Genomic DNA, 20,579 nt, shown 5'->3' with positions numbered 1-20,579 from the left:
AACTTTACAATTATATAGAAAGAAAAAAACACAAATTCAATTTTTCAACTTTAATAGCAACCGTTTCCCTGATAAATACATGTACACATACATGGGATGTACTGATTTTACTATTCGATAATTGTGCACATGACTGAATACTGTGGATTCATTATTATTCGTTGGATACACATTTTCGTGGATTTTGTGGGTACAGCTGAACCACGAAATTATATGTTCAACGAATAACAAATTATATATGATAGGCTTATATTCACACTTCGACAAACCACGAAATCAAATAGTTGCGAGCATCCAAGTTATAACATAATCCACGTAAATAATAAATCCACAGTAGTACTAATGTCAGTTTTAAATTGTTTTAATCATATTTTGATGCTGGTTTTTGACAAAAACGGTTAATTGCACTGTTTTCTTTGCAGTCATCAGTTTCATCAGCATATTGTCTTCCACGACCGGTAAGTCAATAGACAGTCTAGAAAAAGGGTTTTACAAACCTTACAAAGGTTGAGCATATAACAGTGATAATCTAATGCTGTTATAAATTTATTCTCTAAATGAAGTAGGAATTTGAAATTATGGATAAACCGGACAAGATAGGTTTTCCAATCAAAGGGTGGGCCATAAAATATTTTACAAAATTGTGTGTACAATGTTAATCTAAAATCAGTGTGTAACTGTCAAACCAGATAATATTTTTAATGTATTTCAGAATACTAGTATCAAAATAAATAAAATCTGATTTTGTTTAGTTTCGTGCTCAATGGAATTTATTACGACTATTTAAATATGTATGCCATATATACGTGACTAGTTTATGATCGAATTTAATGAGAATCATAATTAAGTGAGTATCAAAGGAGCGAGGGGGTAAGCTTTAGATAAATCAGAATTTGTTTAGATGCGACATGTCTTAAAAACTTAATTTAGTAGAAAAATAATGTTTAATTTACTAATAGGTACATCTCCATATGGGAAGGTCGACCGGATAGAAACAAATGCCTGTGTACATCTCTCATCGGTTTATCTTCCTATACACATATTATTGAGGGAAAGAAAGACTAACAATCTATACAAAATAACCATTTGAGTGTTGATTTTTCATACATCGATTTAAAAGTACATCAAACCGAACCAAAACTAAAGGAGGGGCACATTGCATTTGCGCCAATTTTTTAAATATCCAATCTTTCATTTGCGCCACAAGGTTATACTTCATTTGCGCCAAAATATAAAAACTTCATTTGCGCCTTTCCTCAGGTAATACAGATATCATATAACGGAAAAGTTAAAAATTCCTTGCTGTATCGTGGATAAGATTTGTTTCTACAGTTTTCTCCTGGATATTTGTTCATACTCATTTCTAATACAAAACTGAGGTTTAGAATCATAAAGTGTTCACATGTTTAACATTGTCTGTTCAGAAACAAACAGAGGAAATAAGTCTATTTTTTTTATGATCACACATATGGTATATAGCTTATCATATGCATCATATTAAAAACCGTTTAGGTGTACCATAAAACTTACAAAGTCAGAACAACAACTGATATGGACAGGATTATAACTTTGCTATAGTGTATAATGATTAGAACTATCTCGCAATTTTACTCCTTTTTAGATATGTTCAAAGTAACAGAACAGGGTTTAATCGAAGTTTTAACATACCTTTTATGGTTACATTATGATTGATTTCTGAGGAATACATTTTATTATGCAAACAAAAACTGTCTTTTTTCATTAAAAGTCTTTTTTGAAAAGCATTGCTTTATACTATTTATCTGTATTATTGGTACAAAGGAAAGGTTTCAATTTTGGCGCAAATGAAATATGGTTTGTGGCGCAAATGAAAGATTTTTTTGGCGCAATATGAAATGCCAATTGGAGCAAACGCATAGATATAGGTTACAGGCCAATAAGACAGCAACCAAACAACAAAAACAAAGTAAGGACATATAGAAGGCAACATATAGTATAGTTTTCAACAATAGATAGGTGTCTACATGTGCAATATGTCAATTTCTAACTCTTCACTAATTTATATAAAAATTGTGGATTTTAACAGAAACATAATGTCCCCCCTTTCTTTATCCTACAAGAAACTCATAGGAGCTGTGGATTGCAGTATATCGTCCGCATATTATCAAAATGTACACGTAAATTTTTGGCGTCATGTGTTAAAACAGTTATTGGCCAATCAAATCGGTATATCTGCACGGTTCGAGATGAACCTTAACCCGAACTCCTACGTCGTTCGTGTTAATACGGGTCACTCAAACCATGCAGATTAAATGCTATATACCAATTTGCTTGGTCAATAACTATAACTTCAGATTATTTTGCTTTTATAAGGATTGCGATGTTTAACATGTAGAGATGACAGAAGGTTAACAGATTGTTTCTGGAGAGGACCATCTACTTGTTCAGATGGTGTAGAGGTAAACAATTTAGTACTTTATTTTATAAATATGCGCTCTATACTCGATATATTTTAGGAAGCTAGGGTAACGACTGTAAATGGCTTTCATTATATGACACATTTAACGTCCTTCCTTCATCTCAACAACGGTAGTAGTACAATTTAAATCTTAAAAACAGTGTTTAAATACATTACAGTCAATTGCATAGAGTGTGTAGATAAAGGTAATATCTTTGGTTAAAGGAGGGTAGTTTACCTAACCCTATAATTACTTCACGGTTCAGCTAGCAAGCAAGCTAACCAAAGATATTAACTTTGCCTACACACTCAATGCAATTGGCTGTAATGTTCTTTGATTCCATTTTTTACTTCTTTCCAAGAGTCATATACCATCATAACTTTTTAGGTCCTTTTATCTTAAACGTTTTTTGTTGGCAGTTGGTATATGTACAAACAACGTCTAACATTAACAAAATAAAACCATTGTACTAACATAACTGTAATGAGTATTGTAAATATCTATATTGTTAATAATAATTGTTTTGCTTCGTGAAGTATGTTTATATTCGATTAAAATGTTTGATTGCATTACATTTTTAATGATTAATTATAGTTATCCGTATACAGTTTGTTATAATAAAATTGGAACCCTCTATAATATTTTAGAGATGTTACCTCGAAGTTAATGTACTGCAGACGTTGGTTACAGTAATCAATGCTGGATGTCGTTCTGAACTGGTACATGTATATAATTATATGTTTAAGTATTTAAAAAGTCTGATTGACACCGTGTCATCACGACTGCTTCCTATTTCATAATGAAAGTATCTCATCACTTTAGCATTTGCATAACGTTTGAGCGAAATTCAATGAACAATGCTGAAATTGTTATATCCATTAAAACTGGATGGTCAAACTCACGGAAATTCTGGTTTGCTCGTCGACTTTATCAGAAACATTGTTTGCATATTTAAAACGAGAAAACAAATTAATCAAATCTATGCACATCTACATTTTCTTGTAGAGAGTGACATGCGATTAGCAGCTGCATTCGAGTAAAACTATTGGTTTTTGGAAAAGACAATGTTAACTTATATGATCAAAATGTAACAACTATTCAATTTTACAAAGAGATTAAAACGATTCCTCGTAGTATAGCAGCATCATAGTTAAAGCGCACATCATCATCATCACATCGCTATCCTAATCTCTGTCGTTATTTCTTCATCCCCTTTCCTTTTTCCGACGTAGTCGGTATAGTTTCGGTTTGTGCCCTTTGAACTTACGGACGCTTAACTATGGCAACAGAATACGCATGCTCGAAAATCCTTTCTGTGGTTGGACAAAATGATGTCATGGTGGGTGATTTGGTTGTGTTTGAAAAACGTCTCTTTAATTATATCGTGATGGAAAGCAAGTGAAAAACTATAAATATTTGAACTAGATCTTACAAAGATTTATATTTTTATTAAAATAATTGTTTCTCCAATAGCTCTTTGCATCCGTAACAGCTGTTTATTCGGGACAATTATATAATTTTTAATGTAAACTTTGTTGTACGAACGTACATGACTTTTAGAACGCACCTACGCATGTGAGATTTCCGCGGGGTTTTGGTGAATGTAAACAGAAAGATACGAGGACCGAGAATAATGAACACAACTTGAACAGAGAAAACGTTATTTAAATGGTATCTTTGTGCTTCTGAAGGTTATCGAAATGATAGTTTTAAACATATACTCAAATTTAAATACGTCGGTTATCTTTTTTAAAGATAGTTCTTGTTTCAGTATAGTTTAATAATATTTATGTTATTTATATAATGCATGCTCACATTCAATTTGTATTGTTACATATATTGTATTGTGGGAAAGACTTTATAAGTATGTTTTACTTGTGTCTGATCCTTTTTGCTTTGAGCAAACAAAATATGTAAAGATTACATCGATAAAAGTTCCACAGATAGAGGTTTTGATTTCGTGAGTGTATTATTCTGCATATTTAAATGGATTCACCGTCTACACGTGCCATACTGACAGACGGAGGAAGATCGAGAAGCTGTAGTTGCATATCTGACAATGCGCGTAGTTAGGACAAATAAATCGTGAATATAGATTTAAGTTTAAACAACATTTCATCTTGCAGAAACTGATTTTAAGCTGAAGCGAAACCAATTTAAAGAAATCAACTGGAAGGTCTGCAAGTATCTATACATTCAGGAATATATACATGATTGTTAAGATTTTTGATAGACTCACTCACTTACCACATATATAAAACCACAAACAAAAATAAATCAATAAACAATATCTTAATCCATATTATTCTTATTTACAAAGGTTTGCCATTTAATGGATACATTGAACAAAGACAATGTAAATATAAACAACACGTCAACCAGTATAGAAAAGCGATGGTCAAGTCCTCATGCCGGTACTGCATGTGCTCAATGTTGTTCACAACCAACAAAAGACCATGAAATGCCATGTAATACAGCTTTATGTAACCAAAGTAAGTATTAAAACTATAACTTTGGAAAGAGTTTTGAATTCAGGAATATATTTTCCTCGTGCAAAGCTCTGATTTCTCAACCAGGTTCAGCTATATTTTTCGTCCTTTTTTGTTTATGCACTCTTCATCTTTTTCATACATATTTGATATTCAAATATTTTGGCCTCGAGTATCACTGAAGAAACATTAATTCTCAGAAGGCGCATCTAGTCCAGAAACAAATAGTACCGTTAATGGTACTAGATAAACAATTACAGTATAAATAAAGGCAACAGTAGTATACATCTGTTAAAAAGTCATAAATCGATTGAGAGAAAACAAACACGGGCTACAAACTAAAATCGAGAGACGCACATCATCTATAAGAGTAAAGCAAAGAAACAACAGAAACACTGAAGTGCAACAAAAATAAACGACAATGCAACACAGACAGCAACTAACTATTAGATAACAACTGCCATTTTCCTGTCTTGGTACAGGACGAGAAAAAAATGGTGGGTTGAACCTTGTTTGTGGCTAGCCAAAACTCGCGATTTTATGTCAATGTTAAATCTATCACTAAAATGACAACATTACATGACAGGAATACAGTACAAATATATGCAAAATGTTAGGACAGAGAAATACACAAATTAACATTGTAAAAGACAAACTTTGCGCGATTGTGAAAAGAAGATGAAAACACCAATAGGACAATAGAAAAATGGTAGAATGTGAGCAGACACGCCGAAAAAAAATGACCAGTTATAATAGACAAACAATAATATACCATCTACCAAACATTAAAGTAAAAATTGAGCTAAACAGACCCTACCAAAAACCAGAGATGTACTTAAGTGCTGCTATGGTTGGGATAGCATTTTTAGGTCCACCATAGGGACCCGACAAAATAACAATATATATTTATTTCCAATGTGCTAGGGAGATACATTTAATGATTTGTTAATCCCCCCAAAAAACCTATGTCCCCACGGGATCAGGATTTTAACTTTTATTCGTACATTGTGTTTGAAACACAGTTTTATTAATTGCTTGTAAGCTGGGTTAACAGATAAATCAGCGACATTGAATTTCGTTAACTTTTAAATAAATTAATTATTGACTGAGAAAATATACTGTTTAAATAGCGAAATGCTGCACAAATTAAAGCATTAGAAATATAGACCTTGATTTGAAAGTTTCTGAAAAGAGATTGAATGCTAAACCGACAGACTGTGATCTTTTTGTAGGATATAGTAATCAATTATTGTAGAAATGAAATAAGCGATATATTAATAGTACAGTATTATTCGTTTACTATTTCTAATTTCAGAACCATTTTCGAGAATTTTCTTCGGTCTGATTGGCAAAAGAAATTTTAGATAGTAAATAAAAATATAACCAATAACTATTGTGTCCATATGTAAAATTAATTTACATGACTACTTTTCATTTTTTTCCCGAATCTTTTGCGATAATCCTTAATTGTGTTTGTATATTTTTTATTCATACTCAGTTACATAGCTTCTAGCTGTAACAGCTGTTAAAGAGAGACAGAAGATAACAAAAGGATATTAAAACTCTTTAGTCCATGACAAACTGAACAGGTTTGTGTAAAGACAACCGCACATATCCGTCGTTTTCTATGAAACAGAAATTTTTTAACGGTCAACTAATTCGTGATGGCGTGAGTAAAATTTTTAAAGTATTACATCAGCCACAGTCATAGAAAAGAGTTGCAAAAGATGCAAAATCAACAATCTGGAGATAATATATGTACTTCATATGCCACATAGAAATAGAAAGTTTACAACGGGCAATTTTAACTCCCCTCTTTTGTTGAAATAATTTAGTGAGAGGATTTAATTTATATTGCGGAACGTGAAGTTGGAAGACAATTTATAAAAACCCATGATATTACCAATTTAGTATATTTTACCTTTCGAATCCTTTTTATGACAGAATAAATAAGGTAGATTTATCATTCACTATTTGTTTTGATTTGGGAAATTCACAGCTGTCTTTTTGACTATTTCCGTAATTAGAAATCATATATTTACTACCGGCCGGGGGTCTTATTTTTGCAAAATTGTGTAACTGTTTTGGTACTGAGAGATTGTTCCACGTTTTTATACATAAACGATTAATATAAACACCACACATTTCCATTTGTGCAAATGAAATATCAATATTTTCAAATATATTTCATTTTGGTCTCTTGTTGATGGTTGTCTCATTGGCAATCACACCACATCTTCTTTTTTTATGTTGACCAACTATTACATTTCTTTTATATTTTATTAAAAACTTTTAATAAGAAAGATTTTTATATACAAGAAAGGATTGATTACTTCATGATGGACGAAACGCACTACTCGCTTCCAAAACCATCAAAGCCTTTTTTTTAGTTTATTTCCACCTGCTAGTTAGATGGTAATGCTGAGATGTTTGATAATACTAACCATCATTTTGTATAACACAATCATCATATGCATTGTCACGTTCTTTCCCTTTCCTGTCATGAGCTGAAGTGTCGTAAACATCATCCACAGTATGACTGTAAATGTTAATTTCATCCTTTTCTATATGTCGTCTTTCATTCGTGACGTCATAAACGCCGTCAGAAGACATTGCATATGCATTCTCATTGTCTTTGTCTGAAAAATTCTTAGTCGATCTATTGAATCCTGTCGCACCAGGATCTAAAACAAAATACTGACCACCATCCAACTGAGTTGCAGCTTCTTGTGGAGTTGGTATAATTAATGAGACACGCCCTTGTTCTCCCGTATCGTGCATGTCATTTTCTCTATGGTAATTTGCTGTAGCTGATTGACTGTTCATATTCCAAGGTTTAATATATGCTGATGCGTTCTCTCTCTTTTCATCTCCAGCCCTCTTGTTTTCTTTTTTGTTCTTTTTTCTACAAGTAAGTAATGTGCTGTTTTACATTTAATGATTGAAAAATGGATGACTACGACAGGAAGAACAGTAAACCTACCTGGATTCAGTTTGGAGTTTATATGATTCACACTGTTTAAATATCGCAAACAGTTCTTACTTATTCCCAAGCAACATGCAACAGGATATTGAGAAGGAACTATTTAAATCAATACTACTTATGTTGTATAGACATACAAAATGTATGTTTCATCACATACTGGTTGACAGATGGGACGTGTCTGTGTTTATCAAGGGGGTCTGATATCATGGGCGGTGTCTTTTTGCGCCAAAAATGAACTCATTTGCGCCACAACTTATTTGCACCATGCTACTTTTGCGCAAAACTATAGGTATCATTTGCGCCAATTGTAAAATAATCTTGTTGCGCCAATTGTAAAATAATCTTGTTGCGCAAATTTTATGAATTTATTTAATTCTAATCAGTTTTACACAAGACAGAGTCATCCTCTTCGTTTGTTACAACACCAATATCATTAAGAATTCTGTGCAAATTCGGCTTGATTTGTTGGTTAAAATTAATTGGTGCAGAGTTCTTCTTTCTCTGTACATGCTCTGTACATGGTTTGACAAACATATTTCTAAAAATTCTTCGTAAATTTTGAAGAGCTCAGAATTAATTGTTCACTTATCAGTTGCTTTTCGTTTGCATGATGTTCTTAGAATCTGTTTTCTAGCTTCTGAGTATTAGTTCCATATAATTGATTGAGTTTCCCCTAATAATAACCAAATAACCGTTTAAGATTCACACACCTCTAACTGTACAGTTACTTCTAATTTCTTTATTTTTCTTAACACATGCTTGAAGAAATATGTGCTCTTCGACAACAATGACAGGTTTCCTCTATCCGACATTATTTTCTTGAACGATATATATCAGACATCTTTACGTCAGACTATTACTGAACACTTTATTTCTTAGTGATTTCTTTCAATTTTGATGAGTGTTCAGTTTAATCTAATTAAAAGATGATAGGTTATTCATAAAATGTACAGGTAAATGGGGCGCAATTTGATTCCATTTATTGGCGCAGGTAATACCATCAGAAAAATAAAGAGTGGCGAAATTCATACCTTTTCAAAAATGTAATTGGCGCAAATTGTGTCTGCCGAAATTCAAAAGATATCAGAACAGTCCCCTGCTCTGTTACCTCTGATTGCCACTTACATCTATTTCTTGACATTTGGTTTTGTTTGATTTGCATTCCAAGTGTCAGAACATTGCATAGTTAGAATTGCCTACCCTCTTCATAGATTTTGTTTCAGTTGGATATATTATGTTTTAATTAATTTGTACATTTAAAAAGGAATTACGGGTTAGATAATCAACTAATGTATGTATTCTGAGGATATGACTTATACGGAAGAAAAATCTGAATCTCTATGAAAGAAGGGTTATACTGCTTCAATAATAACTACAATTTAAAGATAACTAATAACATTATGAATGTGAGATATCAAGACTTCTTTGAAATGATAATATGATATGACTTAGTTTTACTGCTTTATATATGCCACATAAAGTTGATTTCTAGTTGTATTTGTTTAAAGAATCAGTTAAAACGGTGGACGCTGTAAACAAAATAATAAAACTTGTCAATGTCGCCACGTCACTGCCTTCTTTATTTCATTGACTATGGAATTGTTTTTAATACAAACCTACTATTGTCTCCTATTATATATAGTTATTCAAACGAGAAATTTACCATTTTCTTCTATAAATCTTTGATTTTTTTTATGGAAATCATGTATTTAGCAAGTTGCAAAACACTCACCTGCGACAAAAGATAAATACTACAATGAATATCAGAGCAAATACAAATCCTAGAATCCCTCCGACAATTATTCCTGTCAATCCTGAAAAAATATTGACGTTAGAAAGCTGATTCATATGTGTGTGTGAGTGTGTGTGTTTGACGTCAATGTATATTGATTTTGTCAAAAACTTGCTTTTTAGTTACAATAATAGGTGATACTTGCTTAGTTAACGAAACCGTCTAAGTCGCTTTAAAAAAAAATGTTTCTGATCACATTAAGACAGGAAGAACCTTACCATATATATACTTTGCTCAGATGTTGCAAAGCTGTTTTGAGAATCAAATATGCGATTATGCAAATTTTAAGGTTCATGATCATATTCTGTTTGACTAACACAACATTTTATTACATGTGTGTAAGACTTTATCTTCCCATATTCTTTTGTATCTAAAACCCTCTAAAGAGTTAACAAAGATAAGCTTTCCTATTTTTTCATAATTTACTTGAATAGTTTTGAGATGGCCTTCCTTCACTTTACTTCTGATTTCAAATTAAGAATTAAGAAATTTGAATTAAGAATATACATTGTACATGTATATATAATCATTAATTTTTTTTATACTCAAAGTTTGTTTTAAAAAATGGTGATTTTGGAAATTGGAATATATATGCATTTTATGTGTTTACGTGCTCAGATATACGCCAAATTATTGTGAGAATACCCAACTGAGCTATTGACGGTATATTAAAGTTAAGATTGAAATGATTTTAAGAAACACAAATACATCATAGTCATTGGCAACTTAAGATTTAGTGTCCTAGGAGACTTAACAATCAATATCAGCGGTGCTGACCAAAATGGGATTTTAAATGAAATTTATAAATTTGTTAACTTGGTCGACTACAATTGTAGCTAAAAAAAAAAGTAAGAGAGAAAGGATTGAAGTTTAAATTGCGAGAGAATGGCCGAAATTGCGCAACAATTTACTACGTACAAATTCCTACATAACTTAGATTCCAACGAAAATATTTCATGAACTCTTTCTACGGTGTGGGAATTAGTAATCCTGACGTCATGAATTAGTTTTGTACGTGTGTATACATACACGTTTTGGTTGCCACGGTACTCACCAGGTTTGTTTCTGTCGTTTAGGCGAAGATGCCAAAAGAACAATAAAGATTGTTAAGTCGGAAAAAATGAAAAACGACGACATACAAACAATAGTCTTTAACCAAGTGTAGAAATTCAAGGTATCTCTGATTTTATTTCCTTCCAATAAGTACCGTTTACTTATTAGATAAATGATATTTTTCCGGCAAACGATTATTATTTTGACGTCATACTTGCTTGGAGAATTTCACATTACAGACTCAACAATAGTAACTTAAATTGACCTACCACAGTTTCACCACAATAAAAGGTTGAACATTATAACAAGTATTTATGATAGTAGAGAAAACTTCGAATTTCTCCACAAATAATAACTATTCCTGTGTTGTTAGTGTCTTTTTTGTGAGTTGTTCATTTTCTCCCTTACCTGTTTTATCTGAAACATAATTTTCTGTGTGATCTGAAATTTAAAAAGAAATTGAAGTATTTAAAATATTTTTCAAATAATTAGTGTGATACTTTAAACTGGAATTCGCGTTTTGCCTGCATTTTGAAAAATGAAATATAAAATTAGGGTCATTCATTTAAAATTATCAGATTCCTGGCATATATTTTCTCTTCCTCTATGTAATTCCAGCTTCTGTTTTTTTATTTATTTATTCTTATTGCATTTCATTGTTTTTTAACACAAACTTGAGGCAATATATGCAACTGAAGGATATTTTTTTTTATAATTGACATGTTTTAACTGTCTGGAGAAAAGATATTGCCTTTTTATGCTCTTTATCTTGCTAAACACTTGAAATTCAATATGATATCTCAATGTATCTTGTCTAGCTGAGCTATGCTACGGAAAACTTACTGTAACATTTAATAGTTGCATCTCCGATAGAGTCACAGATCTTTCTTGAATTATTGCTGTAGTCTGGACTACATTCAAATGGATTCGTTATATTATTAGGACAGTCAACTCCGTAGGCTATTCGCGTTAGATCTATATTTCTGGGAATATTACCAGCAATCCCGTTATCCGATATATTTAAATGGCGACAAACAAACCTAGCATACTCATTTTCCCATTTGTTTGCACAAAGAGAGTAAGTTGTGTTTTGTTTCTTGTTTATTATCAACAGTCTGAAATCTGAATCTACATCTAAAACCAATACATTTTCACCTGAAATATAAAAAAAATACATAAAAGTAGAAGTTTTTTTTATTAATTTTTGTTTTGTTTTTTGCGAACAGTACTGAGCAATTTTCAATGAACTAATCTAGCGATACAAAAGTTAAATTTTTGGTGAACTCACTTGCTTATTATGTATTAGTTAACAATGAACTAAAGTTACCAACGAATAAAGAAGTTAGAGGTATCGCATCAAATCTTAATTTGTTCTGACGATGAATTAACCACCAATTTTCCTTTGGTTATTCAAATGTCAATCGTTCTGATATTTTAATATTAATTTCAGAAAAAAACCCAGAAAAAAACTGCGGTATGGAATGTGATGCGTAAACACACATTCCTACCGGAGAGAAAAAAAATGAACTGGTGTTTCTAAAGCACCAGTCACACTGTCACGTTTCAAGAGCTACGTTTAACTACGTTTTGAAAGCATAGCGAAACGGGAATATACGTAACGAAGCGTATCGAAACGTAGTGATCATTTGTTCAAAACGGGACCTGCCCCGTATGTTTTGAAAATTTTACAACAAACGTAGCGAAAATTGAAACGAAGTAGAAACCTAGTAAATACGTATCAAAGCTTTTGATCGAAACAAAACGTGCTTACTACGTATTGAAACGTATCAATGCGTGGTGAAAACGTGGTTCTAAACGTACTAATACGTAGCAAATAGTGATGAGAACGTAGCACAAATACTAGTAAAACCTAGTTTTCAAAATATCGGGACATTTGTGTTCAAAACGTAGTTGAAACGTAGAATTTTTAAACGTAGTAAAACTTGACAGTGTGACTGGGGCTTTAACAATTTCCGTGAGAATGAATGCCTGCTGTTGATTCTATATGTACGCTTCTATGTTATCTTTTTAAAAACCTTTTTTGAACATGTGTTAAAGCCAAAGTCACACTGTCACGTTTTATTCCGTTTTAAAATGCTACGTTTCAACTACGTTTGAGTAATCATGTCCCGTTATTTTGAAAGCTAGGGTTTACTAGGTTTTTGCTACGTTCTTATCACGTTTTGCTACGTGTTAGTACGTGTAGACCCACGTTTCCACCACGCATTGATAAGTTTCGGTGCGTAGTAAGCACGTTTTGTTACGTTCTGCTAGGCTTTGATACGTATTTACTAGGTTTCTACTTTGTTTCAATTTTCGCTACGTTTGTTGTTGAATTTTCAAAACATACGGGGCAGGTCCCGTTTTGAACAAAGGATCACTCCGTTTCGATACGCTTCGTTACGTATATTCCCGTTTCGCTACGCTTTCAAAACGTAGTAAAACGTAGCCCTTGAAACGTGACAGTGGACTTACAAAAGTTATAATATCATACATTTTCATGGGATTTGCAATGAATGAAAACGATATCATCTCAAGTAATTAAATTTTAATATGACGATTGTTTATTATTCTTTTTTGAGATATAGTCAAAGACATGTTATTGCTTCCTAAGATAGTGATTATTTACACAACGGTAAGTCAATGGAAATGTTAAAATTTCATAAATATGTACTAGCATTGCAAGATAAGCCAACACAATTAACGCATTTGTGGTATTGCTTATTCATACAACTAGTAGTATTGCAATCTGTTTGAATTGGTGCAATTCGAGAAATATATCTTACGCACTGGAAATAGATAACTTTCTAAAACCTTGCGAAATCGTTGTTATCTTTACTAAAAAACCAAGCGTTTCAAGATAATTACACAAATTTATTTCCTCGAAATGATTAACATGTATGAATTTTCAACCATAATTTAGGAGAAGAACAGTTAATGCCCATTTTTTTAATAATTCAGCCTTACCTATATTTGGTGGTTTTGTCATATCAAAAACAATTGTACTTGGTGACACATCTTCTTTATCAAAATAACTATGATTTCCAGCATAGTTCACTGTTGTTGTAGGTGAACCACTCCCTTTTGTAAAAGAAGAATTATCAACGTAGAGTAAACTGTGATATTATATTAAATATTACGTGAGAAATACGAAAAACGTGTGTCGGTAATATATTAAAATATTATTTTAAAGGATCAAATAAAATTGAAATACCGGTAGCATTTTCAAATTCTATTTACTATATTACAAAATAAATTTTATGTTGAGATGAGCGAAATGCTTTCCCAAATTTCATCATGAATATAAGTTTAGATATGTAAGATGATGCATTTCCCTGAAATCTATTTACTACAAAACGATCACAAGGGACAGTTCATAACCAAAAGTCAAAGAGATATCAAAAAGACAAAAAAATCGACAGATTGAGCCGCACAAACGACGTACACAAAAAAGAGAATGCTCTTAGATGCTCCACAACATGGCAGCATTCAATGACAACATTGAAATTCGTTAATGACGTAGTTGCACACTAGCAGATTGGTAACTAGATTGCAAATGTCTCTAGTCTTATCATTAGAAATCGAAAAGTAAGAAGGCCTTACAGAGCTTTAAATAGGAAATTTCTAGAAGTAAAGATGTCAATAAGATCCGTGTAATTATGAAAGTATAATTCAATTTCTTTTCAAGAACGACTTCACTTTTTTTGTTAGATATACAAAACTACCTTACCCTTTACATTGAAGTATTACAATCACAACTATGAAGATACTTGAACAAAAGACGTATTTCTGTAGAAGCTATTTCAATAATGCCACACAAAATGAGTGAAGCAAGATCTTGCGAATTTATCACTAGTTATATGAACAGTTTATGTCTAAGAAGCTCTTAAATGTTTATCTTAATGACAACAAGGCCATTATGGTGGTGGGAGTAGTTACCAAATCCACACACTGCATGACTCCAACAGTAATGCATGAAATCATGAATTCCGATAACGGATAATTTCACTTATCCCAGCTGTTCACAAGAGCCCCCCCCCCCCCCCCCCCCCCCCCAAAAAAAAAAGACGAAAAGAAATGTACGAAAAAACTTTTAAAACTTATTAAATGTTTGTCATTTTCAATATAGAATATATGAAATATGACAATGAATTTACATAAAATCAGTAAATAGAAAATGCAATTTTATTTACTATAATATTTAGTATTACCTCTATTGCAGCTGTAAATTATTGCCCCCAAAGTTAAATAAAAACAATCTGTATTAACATTGATGAGGTCACAACTACGATATCCAACACACAAATGTAGAATTTTCTCTATGCACTTGCTGATTTCTTTTACGACTTCGCATGTAGCTTCCATCTTATACCACCAGAAAACAAATCCACTAATCACATCCTTACTATCGCAATGTATTACAGACAACGAACCGCACACTTCAACTGTTTTGGTATACTGCCACTCAAACCACCATCCTTCAGTGTAAAAATATCATATACAAAGAATTACCGTTTTTGTGGAAAGCAATGAATTTGATAAACAATAAATTTACAACATTTGTTTATAACACACAAGCTATAATTTTACTGCACCAGATGCCCATTTCGACAATATGTCTTGACAGTGTTGCTTTAGACAAAACAGTTTGAAAATTCAAAACCTCATACAAACGTTGGTGAGCTAATAAACCCGAGAAGAGTAAGCACAAACAAACGAGGGAAGAAAACAGGTATATAAACAACTATATTTGAATCTATGAAAACAGATATTCAGGAGTCTGTAATTCAGTGGTTGTCGTTAGTTTATGTGTTACATATTTGTTCTTCGTTCATTTTTTAAAATTTAATAAGGCCGTTCGTTTTCTCGTTTGAATTGTTTTACATTGTCATTTCGGGGCCTTTTATAGCTGACTATGCGGTATGGACTTTGTTCATTATTGAAGGCCATACAATGAACTATAGTTGTTAATTTCTGTGTCATTTTGGTCTCTTGTAGAGTTGTCTGATTGGCAATCATACCACATTTTCTTTTTTATATCACTCTTAAAATGATGATGTTGCAACAGCGAAATGTAAAACTGAAGGATCATGGATGATTTTTCCAGAGAACATATTGTTGAGTACAGTCTGAATCATGCGCATAATGGAACAAGTCGAAAAGAAGAGCGGTTGGTTCTTTAAGGAATGTTAACTATGTGATCAAATTAACGACATCAGAACGTAACAAATGTAGTGTCAATAGAAAATAAAACATCTTATTTTGCTTAGTTTGAATCAGATTTTCTTCACAGAGTAACATTACTCCCTTCTAAAAGCAACGTATTTGTATCTTGATTGTTTTGTTATTTTTTTAAAAGTTGTAATATATAATCCTTTCAATCTAAATGTGGAATATTATTGTGAAGGGTATAGCTTTTTTCGGGAACACGTAGTTATCGCTTTGTTCGTCTTTTCGAAAATTCGGTAGTCCATTTGGTACCTTATCCGTCCATGTGTTCGAAACTAATTGTTTCCCGATGATAATCAGAGTACTCCTTTCTTTGTTTTGGAATGACAGCTTTGCAGATATAATAACTATATAGGAAAATAGAATAAGCTTTTTACATTTGATTTTGAGGTCAATAGGTAAAAGTTCACAGTCTCTGTTACCATAAATAGATATATTTGGGAAAATGGTTTCCGAATGGTAACTTCAGTTTCCCTTAATTGTTTGGAATACGAAGTTTAATTTAACTGATCGTGCACGGTAATTTATACACCTCTTCTCCGGGAAAGGTTAGAGGATGAACGCCGAATAACGTGGTTCATCCCGCCACATTCTATCGATCTCAGGTTAGAAACTTGAAATTGAGTAGTTTCCGTTAGTTCCTTTCTGTCATATTTTTGTTTGTTTATTGTTTTGTTCTGGATAATGCCGTTGATTTTCCAGTTTTTCATGTCGGAGGCTTAACATAGCTGACTATACGATATGAGTTTTGCTACTTATTGAATGTCTCACGATGACCTATAGTTGTTTTAGGTTGATAACTGTCTCTGTGGTATGCCATAATCATGTCGCAATATTGCCACAGCTCCTCATTTGTATACATAGAGATGACTAAGGGAAAAGAGTACGTATTAATTTCAAAGTTATTATTACTAAAATAGATTTCACAAAATAAATTTGGGTTCTGGATTGAAACTTTGTGGAAGACCGGATACCACTTCGTATAAGATCCAGTTTGGCATATTTTGAACAATTGCCAAAATCGCTTGAATCTTCCTGTAATTGTTTGAAATTTATCATTGTAACTGATACTGCAAATGATTGAACTTTTGTTATCAACTGTTGGACTATAATTGATGATTCAATGCCATTTGATTTAGTCCACACCGACTGGCCCTCAGTACCCTATAACATATATTGTCAGTCTTTCAGGCAGTCAATATGTCTATATCATATTAAAAATCAAGATACCCTCATCTGATGTCGATCTTTTTCTTTAGGTTGAAAAACTCGATAATATTATTTTGAACTAGGGTTGCACTGGAAAATGAGGTAAAGTATACTATCCATGTACTAATTCATGGAGTACCCAATTTGCACCATGTTACTTGAAAACGAGAACACAGACCCTTCTTTTTTTAAAAGACATTTGGTTTGATTAAGTATGAAGATTATTTGTACCAAATTTCATGAAGAAGTCAACATTGCATTTTTTTAAATTTGATAAAAATAAAGGAAAACATTACGGGTTTTTTCTACATTCATGAGTATTTGATAAATATGAGTGATTTCTATAAAATAAAAAAGGCGTAAATTTATAAGATACTTAATATATAAAGCAGAAATTACAAATAATTTTACAAAAAACAGCTTGCGTTTATCTTTTAAAACGAAAAATTTATGTATTTCTGTCGGAGGAAAAATACGTTCACAATTCCAAATATAGAAATCATCAATATTCTAATTCGTTTTTTTTCAGTTTCTCAATTTATTTCGACTGTATCTACATCTTTATGTTATGTTTTACTAGCGAATGAAGTGCTTACTTTTCTTTGTGCAGTATAATTCCACAAACACACGTCTAGGTGGCTTATTACACGAGTTGATGTCATTTTCGCCCAAAGAACAGTTTTGCCTGGTACTGCATTTCTCTTTTATCAATTGTGTCTGATTTCTGCAACTAGTATCTTCAGCAGTAGGACACCCATACCGCCAAAAACGAAAATTCACATAATTTATGTCAACTGTTTCGTTCTGGTGACATTGAAGGTTTGATGAGTTCTTTCCACATATATAAGAATATTCTAAAATTGAAATTTAGAAATATCTTCGAGAATCTAATTGATTGTTTTATTATTGATAATATGTTATAATAACTATTATTCTTGGTACCTTATCGTGTTTTAATAATACTAATTACCAATTAATGCATCGGTGGTACAGTGGTAAAACTCCGAGTGCCGATGTCACAGGATAGAATGACATGTGTTCCATCGAAATGACTTTATAAATAAAGGCAACAGTAGTATACCGCTGTTCAAAACTCATAAATCCATGGACAAAAAACAAAATCGGGGTAACAAACTAAAACCGAGGGAAACGCATTAAATATAAGAGGAGAACAACGACATAACACCGAAACGTAACACACACAGAAACGAACCAAGCATCAGACAAAACACGAGTATAACAAATATAACATGAAAACCAAATACATGAATTTGGGATAGACAAGTACCGTGCCACGTCTTATCTCAATTTCTCAAAAATAAGAGAAAACACAAACGACTCAACGTTAAAATGCAACACACACAGAAACGAACATTAATATAACTATGGCCATCTTCCTGACTTGGTACAGGACACTTTTAAAGGGGAATAAAAGTGGTGGGTTGAACCTGGTTTTGTGGCATGCCAAACCTCGCACTTTAATGGCAAAGTTAAATATAACATTGAAATGACAACATAATATTACAGGACTACAATACAAATTAATAGAACATATTAGACAAAGAAAAACATGATTAATAGATAACAAAAAGCATCAGGTTTAAAATTCAATACGCCAAAAGCGCGCCTTGTCCACACAAGACTTACAAGTGACGCCCAGATATAAAAGATCGAAAGTGAAAAAAGTACAAAGTTGTACAACACTGAAGATCAAAAGTTGAAAAGGTTTCGCCAAATACGGCATTGTTTTTATGCCCGGGATAAGAACATTCTTATTATATAGAACAATTCATGCTATTGCAAACAGTAAATTTTATCAAATGAATATGAAAGAGATATACATAAAGAAACTGAAGTATTAACTAATTACAGAAAACTAAACCCGAATACATAACGCCCAGATATAAAAGATCGAAAGTGAAAAAGGTACAAAGTTGTACAGCACTGAAGATAACAAGTTGAAAAGGTTTTGCCAAATACGGAATTGTTTTTATGCCCGGGATAAGAACATCCTTATTATATAGAACAATTCATGCTATTGCAAACAGTAAATTTTAACAAATGAATATGAAAGAGATATACATAATGAAACTGAAGTATTAACTAATTACAGAAAACTAAATCCGAATACATAATGCTATTAAAGTTTAACACAGAATAGACACACCCGAATCAGTCCAGGCGTCAACGTAATTAAAAAAATGTGACGTCACCTACGATGGCGAAAAGGCACAAACGTTATGCCACATTTGAATTTATGAAATTTAGAAACAGCATGACGTCACATATAAACTAGCAATATAAAATTTAAAAGATGCATTTTGGTAAAAACAGAGTATCACATTCGCATGCGCTCATTCTTTTATGCATGTACTGTGTTCACTGGGCGTAAAAAATCATTACATTCATCCATTTTCAATAAAATATCATATAAAAAGATAACAGCAATCTCACTAGTTACAAAGATGTAAAACTATATAATAAAGAAGAAAAAAATAATTAACTTGCTCAAAACTTGAATTTGGAAAAATTGATAACAAAATTTAGAATAAGTGACCATAAGTAAAACATAGAAAGCTCAAATACTGATATTACATGACATCAAAATAAAAATAATAAAATAAAAAAAAATACTAAAAAATAAACTATTGTATAAGAGGGATAAACGATACCAGAGGGAGAACACCACGGCTAAAAATAAAAAGACAAACAGACAAATGATAGTACAGAAGACACAACATAGAAAAAAACCCTAGCAACACGAACCCCACCAACACTGGGGGTGATCTCAGGTGTTCCGGAAGGGTAAAGGTCAGATATGCGCAAAAATTATCAAACCAGTCTAAAGAGATTGGATTTGGTAACTGAATACAAGGAAGTAAACAAAAAAATGTATGCACATATGATTGAATAGCATTCGTTTTAATTAAATACTCCATAACCCAATTTTCTATAATTTTAAACACTTTAAAAATTCCTTACCTGTCCAAACTTGAGGTGCCAAGAACGTAAAAAATAAAATATATTCGGCATAGTGACTTTTCATCCTTTCAAAGAAGTATTAATTTATTCGCTATTTTGTGTACTATTAAATATCGCCTATTTCCTTCCTTGCTTTTAATTGTGTATAATTATATGTAAACATTTACTAGTGTTATTGATTTTTTTATTTGTTTATTTCAGTTAACCTGTTTTGTTAAGGCAATCTAGGCATATCATAAAACATGTGTTAGGTTATTGTACTAATACTGAGGAATATTGTTTTGCGAAGATTATCATGTTTATCTATTTCCAACAATCCTTTTATGAAAAGTACCAAAAATCTCTACAAAATTTATTTAATGATATCTAAGTTTGTTTAATTTCTGCAGTTTTAATGCATG

The 20,579-nt window shown here is 32.0% G+C and overlaps 1 protein-coding gene and 1 long non-coding RNA gene across 2 annotated transcripts; one reads left to right on the top strand and one right to left on the bottom strand.

Moving 5' to 3' along the window:
• The first annotated feature begins 353 nt into the window (after positions 1-353).
• LOC139490307 (uncharacterized) lies at positions 354-6,318 on the top strand. The gene is made up of 5 exons (XR_011656275.1): positions 354-458; positions 2,353-2,438; positions 3,086-3,157; positions 4,759-4,930; positions 6,243-6,318. It is a non-coding gene; the product is annotated as an uncharacterized lncRNA (long non-coding RNA).
• An 875-nt stretch (positions 6,319-7,193) lies between these two features.
• LOC139488272 (uncharacterized) lies at positions 7,194-20,310 on the bottom strand. The gene is made up of 8 exons (XM_071273773.1): positions 20,179-20,310; positions 17,793-18,050; positions 14,970-15,236; positions 13,726-13,839; positions 11,602-11,913; positions 11,167-11,199; positions 9,646-9,727; positions 7,194-7,832 (listed from the first exon to the last, which is right to left on the bottom strand). The coding sequence occupies exons 1-8, from the start codon at positions 20,240-20,242 to the stop codon at positions 7,367-7,369; spliced, it is 1,596 nt and encodes a 531-aa protein (XP_071129874.1). The 5' UTR covers positions 20,243-20,310; the 3' UTR covers positions 7,194-7,366.
• Positions 20,311-20,579: the final 269 nt, after the last annotated feature.

Source organism: Mytilus edulis, chromosome 9 (assembly GCF_963676685.1).
Source record: "Mytilus edulis chromosome 9, xbMytEdul2.2, whole genome shotgun sequence".
Lineage (NCBI taxonomy): Eukaryota > Metazoa > Mollusca > Bivalvia > Mytilida > Mytilidae > Mytilus > Mytilus edulis.
The sequence above is the reverse complement of the archived record's forward strand: the minus strand, read 5'-3'. Positions and strand labels throughout refer to the sequence as shown.